Here is a 13,512-nt window from a genome sequence, read left to right as displayed (position 1 = left end):
TCCCCCCACCTTCCCTCCGAGATTCCCCACTCTGTTCCAGGCTTCCATGTCTCTGGATCCACTCCGTTCATCAGTTTATTTTGTTCACTTGTGGAACTTTTAAAACCAACCCCTGCTTGGGCCCCTTGGCAGTCTGGCTCAGTGAGCCCGGCATGGGGCCTGGCATCTGAATTTTCAAAGCATCTTTGGTGGTTTTGCTCAGCCCTGAGTGACAGTCCCCGCACCAGGGCGGTTGCCCCGTGGGGACCATGCTGCCCAGCCCTGGGCTGGCTGGAGCAGGAGCTGAGGGGACTGTGGGCGATGGGTGGATGGATGGATCACAGACCAGTTGAAGGTAAAGGAAGCAGGGTTCAGGGACGCAGGGGTCTGAGGCTCAGAAATGTCATTTTTCCCCCACGAAGGTTTAACTCTCCCTAGGAGGAAATTGTTAGAGCACTGCCTTCTGCCCTCTCCAAAGATAGTTCCCAATGTGGCTCTCTGCTTCATCAAAGCAGGAGTACGATCCCTCACTCTCCGGTCTTCTAAGACAAAGTCTTATATAACGTAGTCACAGGAGTGACATCCCTCACCTTTGCCTCAGGCTATTAGAAGCACTCACACTCGGGGAGGGGAATTACACAAGGGCGTGGATCACTGGGGGTCACCTTAGGGTTTGTCCACCTTGCTCTCTCTCCCTGCACCTTCCTTCTCTCTACTGCCATTCCAAGAAAATCCAGAAATCCTGTCCTCCTTGTCTTTCAAAAGTCACCTCCACTCGTGCCCTGTCCCCTGGGGGGAGCAGGGGGCAGGGGGGGGTCTCAGCTCTGACCAAATGGCTCATCCAGGAATTTCTTGTGAATGAGGATAACTCCCTTAACATGAAAAGAATTCTGGAGAATATCAATTTTTCTCTTTCACAGGGACATCACAGGGTCTGGTACATAGTAGGTGCCTAATAAATGCTTATTAAGCGACTAAAGAGCAGTGGAAGGGCAGTGGAAGTGGAATTTGGGGAAGTTTCACGACTAGCATTTGAACTGAGGATGTTAGGAGTTATCTTTTAAAGATATTTTGTACTTTAAAACATTATGTAAGCAAAGCAGAAACATTTTGGGAAATGGCGGGGTGGGGGTGGGAATTCTCCTATTATCACACAACCCTAATTCTGCCACTGTTCTTTTCCCCTGTTTGTTTTATCATTCTTAGCAGTGAACGTGCCAGGCCCAGGTGTGGTCCTCAGCTGACCGGTTCAGAAGCTCTACCTTGTCTGAGCCTCTGAGCTGGTCACGCCTGTCCTCTGAGACCAAATAAACCAAATGCCAATTGATCACAGAGATAAGTAAATGGCCAAGAACACAGATGCGCACCGCCTCAGGCCAGAGCATCCCTATAGGGTCACACTACTCGGGAACCCACTGGTGAAATCCGTTTGCTGGCAGGAAAACTCATTTAATTGTATAACCAATGTGACCCCAGGTTTGCCATTTTCGGTGAATTTCTGGGGTCCCACCTGGTAGAGTCCCACCATATGTGCATTTAACCCAAGTGACTTCAGTTACGACAAATGCTGTGAAAAGAGAGAAAAATAATGTAAAGGTGGCAGGAGCTCTTCCATTCGGAGCTATGCCCCCAAGTGAGCGTACCGGGGGAGGTGGGTTTGCGTGGCACCAACCCAGCGCTAGTCCCTACCTGCCTCTCAAGGCGTGAGTATTTCCCTGCAGCCATTGTGATTCCAGGCTCTGAAACAGGCTATTTGGGCTTTTTTGCCATCATGGCCTCTAAGGGTATGCTGACTGCTTCGGCTGGTGCACATTCCTAATCAAGCCACAGGGATGCCCTGCTCGGGCTCCTAGATCCCAAAACGCTCAATCATTGTTCCTCAAAGCATCCTTAGTCATGCCCTGAGCTTAGTTCCTTGGGATTGAGCCCTGCGTCCCTTTTTCCTGCTGATAGGTTAGCCCTGGGGACCTTTAGTGCCCAGAGACCTTGGTATACCTGGACCCTAACTTCAAATCAGAGGGGCCAAGGGTTGGGATCTTCCTCTCTTTTCTCTCAGAAGGCCCCTGAGCCCCTCTGGCAAATTGAGGCACCTTCCCGTAACTCTGCAGGTCTTAAGGGCTCCCAGAAGGGCACTTCCATCAAACCACTAAAGTCTCCCCTTTCCCTGGACAATGAGTGCCCTCTTAGCTTACATTTGCCATTTGTAAAATTCTTCTAAAAACAAAATCAGCTGCAAGGAAACTTGCTGTCTCTAACTATAAACATAGGAGCCTCAGACAAAATTTAGAAAATTCTGCCTCTCATTACAACAGCATAGGAGCTAACAGCCTGATGGTTGGACCTGCAACAGCATGTCATGCCCTTGAACTAGGGTCCCTCTCCCACAGGAGGCGCTTGGATGGGTGCTGGGTGGTTTGCCACTCTCAGTTGTCTTCTCTGTGCCCCACTGCTGACTGGTCCCATGCTAATAACACCTTCTTGCGTTTGAAAAGTCAAGTCTATGGGGCCTGGGAGCCTTTCTTTCCCACTTTCTCCCAGTAATACCACTGAGCCCTTTTCTTTTTATTTATTTTTTATTTTTAAAAATATTTTTTTATTGATTTTTATAGAGAGGAAGGGAGAGGGATAGAGAGTTTGAACCATCAATGAGAGAGAAACATCGATCGGCTGCCTTCCGCACACCCCTTACTGGGTTTTGAACTCGCAACCAAGGTACATGCTCTTGACTGGAATCGAATCTGAGACTCTTCAGTCCATGGGTTGACACTCTATCCACGGAGCCAAACCAGTTAGGGTCCCTTTTCCTTTTAATTTATAGTTTAACCCAAAGAGTATGGGCAACTTTTTGTTCCTTTAAGTTTTGGGGGAATACTTACTGTTGCTTCTGCAAAAATAAGGCTATTTGCTTCTTTTGTCTTTTTCATTTAAAATGATGTCGTACGATTTGTCCTGCTGCACCCTCATCTTCGTGATCCTGTTTCACTCTTCCACTCAGGGCTGGAACCGAGTGTGCACAGCCCCTTTGCCTTCACTAGATACCTAGATGCTGCCGGGTACACTGTTAGGGCATCACTGTGCCCCAGGATTTTAGATTCACCTCAAGCTCTGTCATTTGCCATAGCCTTAGCCTTAGCCACCAAACAGACACAATGCCATCTGCAAGTTTACAAACAGGTGCTCATGTGTATGTGTGTGTGTGTGTGTGAGAGAGAGAGAGAGAGAGAGAGAGAGAGAGAGAGCGCGCGTGTGTGACCCATTATAACCCCACTGAGGCTGGAGTTCACATCTAACCCTTGGAAGTCAACTGAGCCTTGAGCCTTGTTTTCACACATCCCCAGACCAGGACGACACAGGGAACCAGGGGTGGGTCAAGTCAGCATCTGGATCCAACTAGGGCCTCCAATTCTCCACTTGCTTTTTGCCAAACCCTCCTCTCCCCTCATTCTTCACTTTCTTAAACCAGGCATCATTCAAGGAAAACTGAATCCATGTGTTTGTGATTCACTGAGGCTGAACATGGCAGAATGTTTTGTAAGCTCTATCTCTTAACAAAGAAATCCAAGTGCGTGTGTGGGTTTATGTGTGGATGCATGGTGTGTCTTTACATGTGTGTATGGTGTGTGTGTCTATGTATGCATGTGTGATCCTGTGTCTATATTGTTTTCCTTTCTATTTCTTATGAGAATGCTAAACTGATTTTTCTTAGAATCAGGAAATCATATTTGGCCAAAGAAACCCAACACTCCCTTCTCCCCCTTCCTGAGGAACTCTAGTTTGGCAGAAAACTCCCAAACACCCACGTCCTAACTTATTGGAGCTGGTCCTGGACCAAGCAGCTGTCAAAGTCTGGTTTGGGAGCCAGTGTGCAGGGGGCAGCTGCCCCAGGCTGCCTGGGACCAACAGTGAGTAGGAAAGAGGCAGGAGGTGGGCAGCCTGTGCTTCGAGACTCTGCCCCTCAAGCCATGGGCATCTGTTCTTAGCAGAACTCTGCTGATCTCTCTGATGGGGCCCTGGGATCTGTCTTTGGCCCTCTTGCCCAGTCAGCTGACTGCCTTACTCATCAAGAAGGAAAACATGGCCCAGCTGTGTCAGACCATTAGCCTGGTGACTCTGACAAAAATCCCAGGTTTTTATCACCCCTCACAGACTCCCATGCTCTTTCCCCCTTCCAGATAGAGTTCCTACTCATCCTTCAAGGACCCATCCAGCAGTCACCTCCTCTAAGAAGCCTACTCTGATTCCCAACCTGGGCTACACTCTACCCCTGGCCTCTCTCAGTCCCAGCATGACCCAGGGTTTTGTGTTGTCTCTTAACTCGCTGGACAGAGCTCCTTGAGGACCAAAAACTCACCTCATTCAATTCTGGAACCCCACAGCATCCTGAACAGATGTTCAACTTGGGGTGGGCTGGGAACGTACCTCAGTCTGGGGAGGGAGTGAGGTTTTAAAAAAGCTCCTGTTCTGTTCTCTGTGGAGAACTGCAAGACCCTGCCCTGGAGAGGGTCTCATCTGACCTAGGCCAGAGCCTTGGCGGGTGTAGGCACCAGGAGCTCAGCTGGAGGAGGAGGAGGAGGGGGCCTGTGTTCTCATAGGCTCCGGTGGGGTCTTTCCTTCCCGGTGGGGCTGGGCTCCTAACCGTGGCATGTTGGCGCTCATCATAACCAGCCATGACAGGCGACAGTCTGTAACTGTAGAGCAAAGTAATGGACACTCTGGCTCCCTCACACCTGGCATTCTTTGCCTCAAGGGAAAGAAAGGTCAGGGGCTCAGCTCACGTGGGGCTGGGAACCTGACTTGGCCCTTATTTCCCGGTGGAAAGTGGCTGAGAATGGTCGACGGTCAGGCCGCTCTGAGCTCTGAGGGCGGCAGTGGAGGTCCCTCCAGCTTTTGCTTTTGATCCAGTTCAAGCTTGTTTGTAAGTCCCAGTCAAGCCCTGTCCCAGTGCCCAGGGCCATGGGAGGAGGGACCTTCAGAGGTTAGTTGGGGATGCCAGGGCGATGTCTGTCTGTGCACGGCCCCTTCTCCTCTCTCCCGCCCCACCTTCTGCACCCTGAGCCAGCACACCCTCTCCACCTCCCCCATGGAATCTAAAGTGAAGCCAGGGGTGGGCTGGAGGGGGTTGATGAGGGAAAAAGGGGACCTATGTAATACTTTCAACCCTCTTGCCCAGTCAGCTGACTGCCTTACTCATCAAGAAGGAAAACATGGCCCAGCTGTGTCAGACCATTAGCCTGGTGACTCTGACAAAAATCCCAGGTTTTTATCACCCCTCACAGACTCCCATGCTCTTTCCCCCTTCCAGATAGAGTTCCTACTCATCCTTCAAGGACCCATCCAGCAGTCACCTCCTCTAAGAAGCCTACTCTGATTCCCAACCTGGGCTACACTCTACCCCTGGCCTCTCTCAGTCCCAGCATGACCCAGGGTTTTGTGTTGTCTCTTAACTCGCTGGACAGAGCTCCTTGAGGACCAAAAACTCACCTCATTCAATTCTGGAACCCCACAGCATCCTGAACAGATGTTCAACTTGGGGTGGGCTGGGAACGTACCTCAGTCTGGGGAGGGAGTGAGGTTTTAAAAAAGCTCCTGTTCTGTTCTCTGTGGAGAACTGCAAGACCCTGCCCTGGAGAGGGTCTCATCTGACCTAGGCCAGAGCCTTGGCGGGTGTAGGCACCAGGAGCTCAGCTGGAGGAGGAGGAGGGGGCCTGTGTTCTCATAGGCTCCGGTGGGGTCTTTCCTTCACGGTGGGGCTGGGCTCCTAACCGTGGCATGTTGGCGCTCTTCATAACCAGCCATGACAGGCGACAGTCTGTAACTGTAGAGCAAAGTAATGGACACTCTGGCTCCCTCACACCTGGCATTCTTTGCCTCGAGGGAAAGAAAGGTCAGGGGCTCAGCTCACGTGGGGCTGGGAACCTGACTTGGCCCTTATTTCCCGGTGGAAAGTGGCTGAGAATGGTCGACGGTCAGGCCGCTCTGAGCTCTGAGGGCGGCAGTGGAGGTCCCTCCAGCTTTTGCTTTTGATCCAGTTCAAGCTTGTTTGTAAGTCCCAGTCAAGCCCTGTCCCAGTGCCCAGGGCCATGGGAGGAGGGACCTTCAGAGGTTAGTTGGGGATGCCAGGGCGATGTCTGTCTGTGCACGGCCCCTTCTCCTCTCTCCCGCCCCACCTTCTGCACCCTGAGCCAGCACACCCTCTCCACCTCCCCCATGGAATCTAAAGTGAAGCCAGGGGTGGGCTGGAGGGGGTTGATGAGGGAAAAAGGGGACCTATGTAATACTTTCAACAATAGTCATAAATAAATAAATAAATAAATAAATAAATAAATAAATAAAGTGAAACCAAAGGGTGGGGTGTGCATGGCTCCAGAGGGCAGGGCTGGGCCCCGTGTGGGGGATTCTCCGGAGGCAGATTTCATTCTGGCGCCAGGAAGGACTTTCTAATAAGCATAACCATGGAGGTAGTGAGTTCTCTGTCTGCTGAGGGGTGCAAACAGGGGCAGCCGAGGAATTTATGCCCCTGACATGGGGGCACTGGGACCAGATAACCCAGACTTTCGCCAAGTGGGAGTCTGGGCTTCTTGCCTCGGGTCTCAGAAGGCGCTGGCTCGGGGCTGGGAGTGTGGCAGAGCCATCTGGGGAGCGTAATTCTGCATAACGTGGCACTTGCTGTCAGCTGCTGGCCTGTCATCTGCTCAGGGGGAAGGAAGCCGCAATGCTTGGCAGAGCGAAGGGGCCTCCACGGACCCCAGATGCCTCCTCTCCTTGCCTGTCAGGTGGACTCCCTGCAGCTGCATCCCAGAGGCCGGCTGGGGAGAGCCTCCCCGAGGTCAGCCGAGGCCAGAGCCCAAGGACTTGGCCACGGGGCTCTGAGCTCCTTCCTGCCTCTAACATCCCAGGGCCAGCGTGTTGTGATTATGGATGTTGTCATGCTAGTAGACCACGTTCAAATCCGCTTCCTCGCTGTGTGACTGGAGCAAGCTCACTGCTCCTCAAGGTGGTTCCTTTCTGGGCGGGGCAGCCCTGTTTGTTAGGAAGTTATTCCAGGTGCTGAGCCGAGATCTGCTTCCCTGTGGCTTTCCCCATCAATCCCACGTCCCCCAGGTCTGCTCTGCCCAGGCTCCACTGCCCTGCCCCTCCAGGCCTGCCTCACGGTCACCTGCACCTACCCCCGCTGCCCTCTGTGGGACACACCCCTCCCTCCCCGATGTCAGAGCAGGTCCATGTCCTCCTTGGCAAGTTCCCCAGGCTTCTGGTCTCACAGGCTGAGCACCTGACTAACCCCCCACCCCACCTCCCAAGCCCTTCCCACAGGCTGCTGCTGAGGCCCCGCCTCCCCCTCCCTCTTCCACCCGGGTTTGTGCTCTCTCCGCGCCATTGAAGCCAAGTATGGCCCAACACGTGTCCGTGTTCAGTTTCATCATGTCAGAATTGGCCCGTGGTCCCAGTCTGCTGGGGTCTGCTTAGTCCCAACTCCCTCATCCAAGACATTAGCTGTTCCAGCTTCTATAAATTCGATCCACATGCTGTCAGTGGCCTTGGCCAAGCCATTGATAAAAAAACAACCAACCGGGAAGGAGAGGGCTGAAAGCGGGGCCTGGAGTACATACACTTCCAGAGACCCGCCAGGTTCTCTTCTCTCAGAAGAGGGCACTGTCTGCGACAGTCATTCCCCAAAGTTCCCCCGTGTTCCCCAAAGTCTGGTGCCAGCTGCCTCAGTGTCACAGAGACACACAGAGCCGGGGGCATCCCCCTAAACCTGGCAAGGAAACCACAGCTGGCCCAGACGGCCTGTTGTCGGGGACCCCACAATGGACGCTCATGGCCATCCGAGCCCACAAGTTGTCGTTCTAACACTAGTCTAGACTTCCACCCTGGCTTAACAGCACACACGTCAACACACCTGCACCCAGGCCAGGCCCTGGGCTCTGTGGACCCAGAGCTGAGCCAGATTCAGCCCTTCTCTGGAGGTGCCCCCAGTCTGCAGGAGACCAGAGAACAGTGAGTGCTAATAAATAGAATGTATTGAATACTTATTATTCTAAACCTAGATTAACCTTCACAAAAAACCATCATTGTCCCCATTCTACCCTCCCGTGGAAACTGAGGCTCACAGAGGCTCAGGAACTCGCCCAAGGCCTCCCAGTTGGTGAGGGATGCAGGCAGGAGCACACTGGAGCTGCCTAGTGTAGCCTGGAGGGCTCCAGAGGGAGGTGGCGCCTGAGTGGAGACTTGAGAGATGAGTAGCAGCAGAAGAGCAGAAAGGAGAGCAGGGAAGGCAGGGGACTGGGTTCCTCCCTGGCTTCACTCAGCACCGTTCCTACCAGCCTGTGGTGCACCAGAGCTGGGGACTCAGGCAGTGCGCCCGCCCGTAACTAACTGGGAAGCACAGGTTGCCCAGGGGAGGAAGGTGAGATGGCTGTCAGGGAAGGCTTCCTGGAGGAAGTGCTGTCTACACTGATTTTGGAAAGGATACGTGGAAAGGACAAGAAGGTGGACGGGGGAGACAGAGAGTTCCAGGCCGAAGGAACAGCCAGGACAAAGGTGGTTCAAGGAGAAGTGGGGGAACTGGGGTGGCTGGAGCGGCACCAGTGAGAGGAGGGGGGTGACCTGAGGCCATGAAGGAGTCTGGACAGCTCCTGAGGACTTCGCACAGGGAGGGACCCCAGTCTGAGCAGCCGTCTGCCCTCCGGGGTGAAGTGCGCAACCAGCAGTGGGCACCTCCGGTGTTAGATGGGTCACAGTACTCACGTCAGGGGTTGCTGTGAGAACCAGGTGCGAGTCAGCAAGCGGCCCTTCTCCCTCCATGAGGAGCCTGGCAGTGGTGCCTTCCTTCCCCCACCCGCGCAAGTGGAGCAATTACCAGATTGAAACAGATGCCTTCTCTCCTTGGACCCTGGAGCCCAGCTTACTCTCCAGTCACCACAGTCTCTTCCTGGGCTGGGTGGTACCAGGTGGCTTGGAAGGCAGCCCGGACCTCTGGGCTTCTGAGGCTCTTCCCCAGGGCCCTTGAGGATATGGGGGCTCACTCAGCTGTGCTGGGAGTTGGGGAGGCAAGGTGATCTCTTCTCTCCTCACCATAAATCACAGAGCCGGAAGGGACAGCTGAGGTCATCCTAATGCAGTGGTCCTCAGCCTTGGCTGCACATTAGAATCACCTGGGAATCTTTTTAAAATCCTGATTTCTGGGCCTCATCCTCCGGAAATTGTTTCTTTGTTATGAGGTTGAGGCCCAGAAATCAGGATTTTAAAAAGATTCCCAGGTGATTCTAATGTGCAGCCAAGGTTGAGAACCACTGTCCTAATGGAAGCTCCCACTCAATCTGGAAGCCCTGACCTAGCATCCCAACAGGTGGCCACCTCCAAATCCGAGGGCTGTCACCTGGGGCAGGCCATGAACTCGGAGAGTTGAACTGAAGAGACAGTACCTGGTCTGAGTCACATTAAAATCCTGGCCAGCCAAAACCAGAGACCTTTTTCTTCCACAGGAGTTCAACCAAGTCTGTGCCACAGAGAGGCCCTGAGGGAGAGGGGGAGGCTGACAGGGGCTTCGGAACCACAAGCCTTCACTTGACAGCTGACCAGCTGGGAGGCTTGGCCAATCATCTCCGCCAGCTGAGCTTCATTTTCTTTATCTGTAACTCAACTGCGCAGCCCAGTAAGGCAGTCAGCAGTCGTAAATAATGACTGCTCCCTTGAAATGTGGCCAGTACACCTGGAACTGAACTTTTTAAAAAATTAAAATTTAAAAGCCTGAAGCAGTTTTATAAACATTTGAATAAACATTTTTATATTGATTTCACATTAACATATTTTGGATATACTGCTTTTTGCTTTTTTAATTTGACCACTAGAAAATTTTAAATTGCAAATGTGGTTCACATTATAATTGTGTAAGGCAGCACCAAGTTAGAACATCAAGGATCAAATTAGGTGGATATTCATGTGTTTGGGGACAGTTAAGCTCCAGACAAATGATGGTTTCTGTGGCTGCTGGGTTCTCAAGGGATGTGTTTTCCATCATACAAGCAAGACAAGCTCATCCTAGAAATAATAGAGAATGCGGAAAAACATTAAGAACAAAACAAAAATTATCCATAATTCCAACACCCCAAAACAGCTACTATGAAACTTCCATTCTAGAGCTTTTTTTCTATGCATGGCCATGTGACCTAATACTCCCCGCCAACTACCCTACCGGGCTTTAGGTTCTCAGACCCAGACTCCCTTAGTGCGAGGAAAGGTCACTTTAACAGTTTGGCCCAAAAGTCTGAGACCTCGAGGAGCCCCATGAGCTGATGGCAGGACTTTGACCCTCCTTTCTTATTCCTGAGCTCTGGTGTGTGACCTGGGGCAGGCCCTTCTCTCAGGGCCACGGCTTCCCTGTGGCCTGAAGCAGTTGGACCTTGCTGTGGGGGACTCTGTGGTAGTCAGGGGACAATTTGGCCCTGGGCTGATGTGCTGGCCCTGGTCTGGGGATAATCTCTCTCAAAGGATAATGATTGTAGGGTGGCCCCCAATTCCGCTGGCCATACAATCTCATTATAAGCCCTTCATGATTTGTGTCTGAGACCCACCCTAAGCCCATTGCAAACATTGACTCGTTCATTCGTTCGCTCATTCATTCATTCATTTATTCATCCACTCCTTGATTCAGCAGACTGCTGGCAAGCTGTACTCTGGCAGGGTCCTGTACCTGGCTTTTTGGACCCAGCATTGAATCAGATCTCAGCCCAGCCCTAGAGGCATTTCCAGGAAGTAGTTAGCAACTTAGTAAGGTGGGCCTGGGACAGAGGGCAGCACAGGGGCTGTGGGAGCCTGGAGAAGGGGACTTCACCCTGCCTGGTAGTCAGGGAAGACTTCCTGGAAGAGGAGACACTTAAGTGGTGTCTTCACAGAAGAGTGAGCCTTTGCTCCAGCGAGCAGGAAAGAGCAGGATACTCATTGGCAGCAGTTACAGCCTGGGGTCAGGAGAGGCTAACTGTGCTAAACCTGATGCTGGTTGCTGCCTGCACGTAGCCTAATGATAAGAGGAGCATGGAAGAGGAGGGATTATCTGTTCTTGTTTACATGATTAAAACCAGACAAATACTCCCTTTATCTGAAAGAATGAAAGAGCTTTGGGGGGAAATCCTTTTGGCTGCAAAACAAAGCATGAGCATTTCCTTAACTGATCTCGCCCTTCCCACTCTCCCTCCCCCAGTAGCTCCAGGCTGACCTGCACTGGTGGGTGGAGTCCAGATCAGGGTGGACAGGGGTGGGGTGGACCCAAGAGGAGAGAGACCCACAAGCCCCCTTAACACAGCCTCCCACTAGGGGAGTCTGGGTCTGAGCACTAACCCAAGATGGCCACAGGGGCAACCTCTCAGGGAAAATCTAACCATGGCCACATATTATAGATTGGGATCCTGAGGCCCAAAGACGGGGGAGTGACTTGCTTGCCTGAGGTCATATAGCCAATGGGCAGAGCGAGGACTAGGACCCAGGTCACCAGCTGCCAGCCCAGCGCTCTAACACATTCATTCATTCACTCACTCATTCATTAGTTTACTCAGCAAGCCTGCAGTAGCCACCTACTTGGTAGCAGCACCAAGAACTCATGCTGGGCACTGGGGACCCACAGAGGAGTCAGATCTGTCTCTCTTCTCACATGTCCTCGGTCTGAGAAGGGAGACAGACAAGTAAACAGACCGTGACAACCAGGTCATTGACAGAAGGGGCCAGGAGCTCTGGGTAGCCCATGGGCTCCTCACTCTGGGGGAGACACAGGTAATCCAAACAGATTTTACCAAAGAGGCGACACTGCACTTCTACTTACCCAGTGGGTAGGAGTTAGACAAGTGAAGGAGGTTGATCAGAGATGTCAAACAAAGGGAATGGCACAGGGGAAAGCCCAGAGGTGGGAAAGGGCTTGGCTGCTGACCCTGGACCTGGGGGAGAGGGCAGAACAGGGGAGAGGCTGGAAGGAGCCAGGAGAACTGAATTGTTGGGGATGGAGGGATTCCCATGCCTGCACATTCCACGGAGCACCGTGAGGGTGCTGGGCAGAGCCAGGAGGATGGCAAGGGTGGGTACACTCAGGGCCTGCCCCACCCACAGACCCTGACCCACCTTGCCCTCCCAGCTTGATATCCGGCCTCGCCTCTCTGGATGCCAAGACCTCCAGCCGCTTGGGCATCCTCACGGTGGCATACTACCTGTGGACCACCTTCGTGGCAGTCATCGTGGGCATCGTCATGGTCTCCATCATCCACCCGGGCGGGGCGGCCCAGAAGGAAGAGACGGAGCAGAGTGGGAAGCCCATCATGAGCTCAGCCGACGCCCTCCTGGACCTCATCCGGTAACCTTGCCACCAGCACCCTGCGTGGGGATGCCATGCCCAGGCCGGGGTTGCTGGTTCCACAGGCCCAGCCCCACATCTGCCAGAGGGCAGGGCAGAGGCTGCTCGGGGCTGCTCTTGATTCCTCATGGTAACAAGGGGCAGCCACAGAGGCCACCCTGTGCTCCTCCTTCAGCCCCTGTGCTCCCTCTGGGCTCACAAGACACTGTCTGCCCCCATCAATCAGGCTGAGAGCACCTCAGGGCCGGAGGGGGGCTGCTCCTCTGGGAGCCCAGCCCCAGGGCACAGCTGAGCACAGTCCAGGTGTCAGGGACTGTTTGCAGACTGACCGGGCTCGCTTGTATACACCTAGCTTCTCAGGTGAAAGGCCAGCAGTCGTGGTACCCACTCCGCACCCCGCCTCCACCACACTTATTTGGTCCCCTTTTTACAGATGAGGGAATGAGGCTCAAAGAGATGATGTGACCTTTCCAGGGTCATCCAGCCGGTGGTATGGAGCCAGGATTCAGCCCAGGCCTGTCTGACTCCAACGGCTGTGCCTTTCCTGGCACTGCCCCTGCCTGAGCCATGTGGGCTCTGCTCACCATTTGTTTCACGGGCCTTCGTTCTCCCCCCAGAAAAGTGCAGAAAGACCCTGCAATACACCCGCATCCGACTCCCCTTCCCCAGACGCCCTACAGGCCACGCCTTCTCCCCTGGCTCCCTCACCAGGGCTGGCCTGGCGCCAGGACACTCGGAGCTGGCCTGGTTCTGGAGGAGAAAAAGGCCCATGGATAGACGCAGACAGTGGGGTGGGGGCTGTGATGGGGGTGAAGAGCGGGGTCAGAGGAGGCAAAGCTGCTGCTGTAAAGGACAGGGTGCCTGGGAGGGCAGGGGCGGCGGGGAGGCAACAGCTGTGCACAGGTCCTGAGCTGAGAGGGAATGTCCTGGGGAGACGTCACAGCCCATTTGGCGTGACTGGCGCAGGAGAAGTGGGGGGTGAGGGGGCAACAATCGCTGGAGGAGTAGGTGGGGCCAGCCCATGAAGAGCACTGTGAACCAGGCCAAAATTGTGTTTTATCCTAAAGTGGTTTTTAAACATAGGCGTGGCATGATCCAATTCAGAAGGCTCGCTGCCTGACTGAGGGGCGGGAGGGGGCATAGTAGGAGAGGAAGACAGAGGCAGGGACTGGGCCAGGGGGTAGCCATGGGGATTG

The 13,512-nt window shown here is 53.5% G+C and overlaps 1 protein-coding gene across 1 annotated transcript in view; it reads left to right on the top strand.

Moving 5' to 3' along the window:
• Positions 1-13,512, top strand: part of SLC1A7 (solute carrier family 1 (glutamate transporter), member 7) — a 43,133-nt gene that overhangs the window by 11,534 nt on the left and 18,087 nt on the right. Inside the window, exon 3 of the mRNA XM_005878646.2 lies at positions 12,101-12,316. Coding sequence (XP_005878708.1) covers positions 12,101-12,316 — 216 coding nt within the window. The remainder of the gene's footprint in view (positions 1-12,100; positions 12,317-13,512) is intronic.

The sequence above is a fragment of the Myotis brandtii genome, unplaced genomic scaffold (assembly GCF_000412655.1).
Source record: "Myotis brandtii unplaced genomic scaffold, ASM41265v1 scaffold57, whole genome shotgun sequence".
NCBI lineage: Eukaryota > Metazoa > Chordata > Mammalia > Chiroptera > Vespertilionidae > Myotis > Myotis brandtii.
Note: the sequence above shows the minus strand (reverse complement) of the source record. Positions and strands in the feature narration are given on the sequence as shown.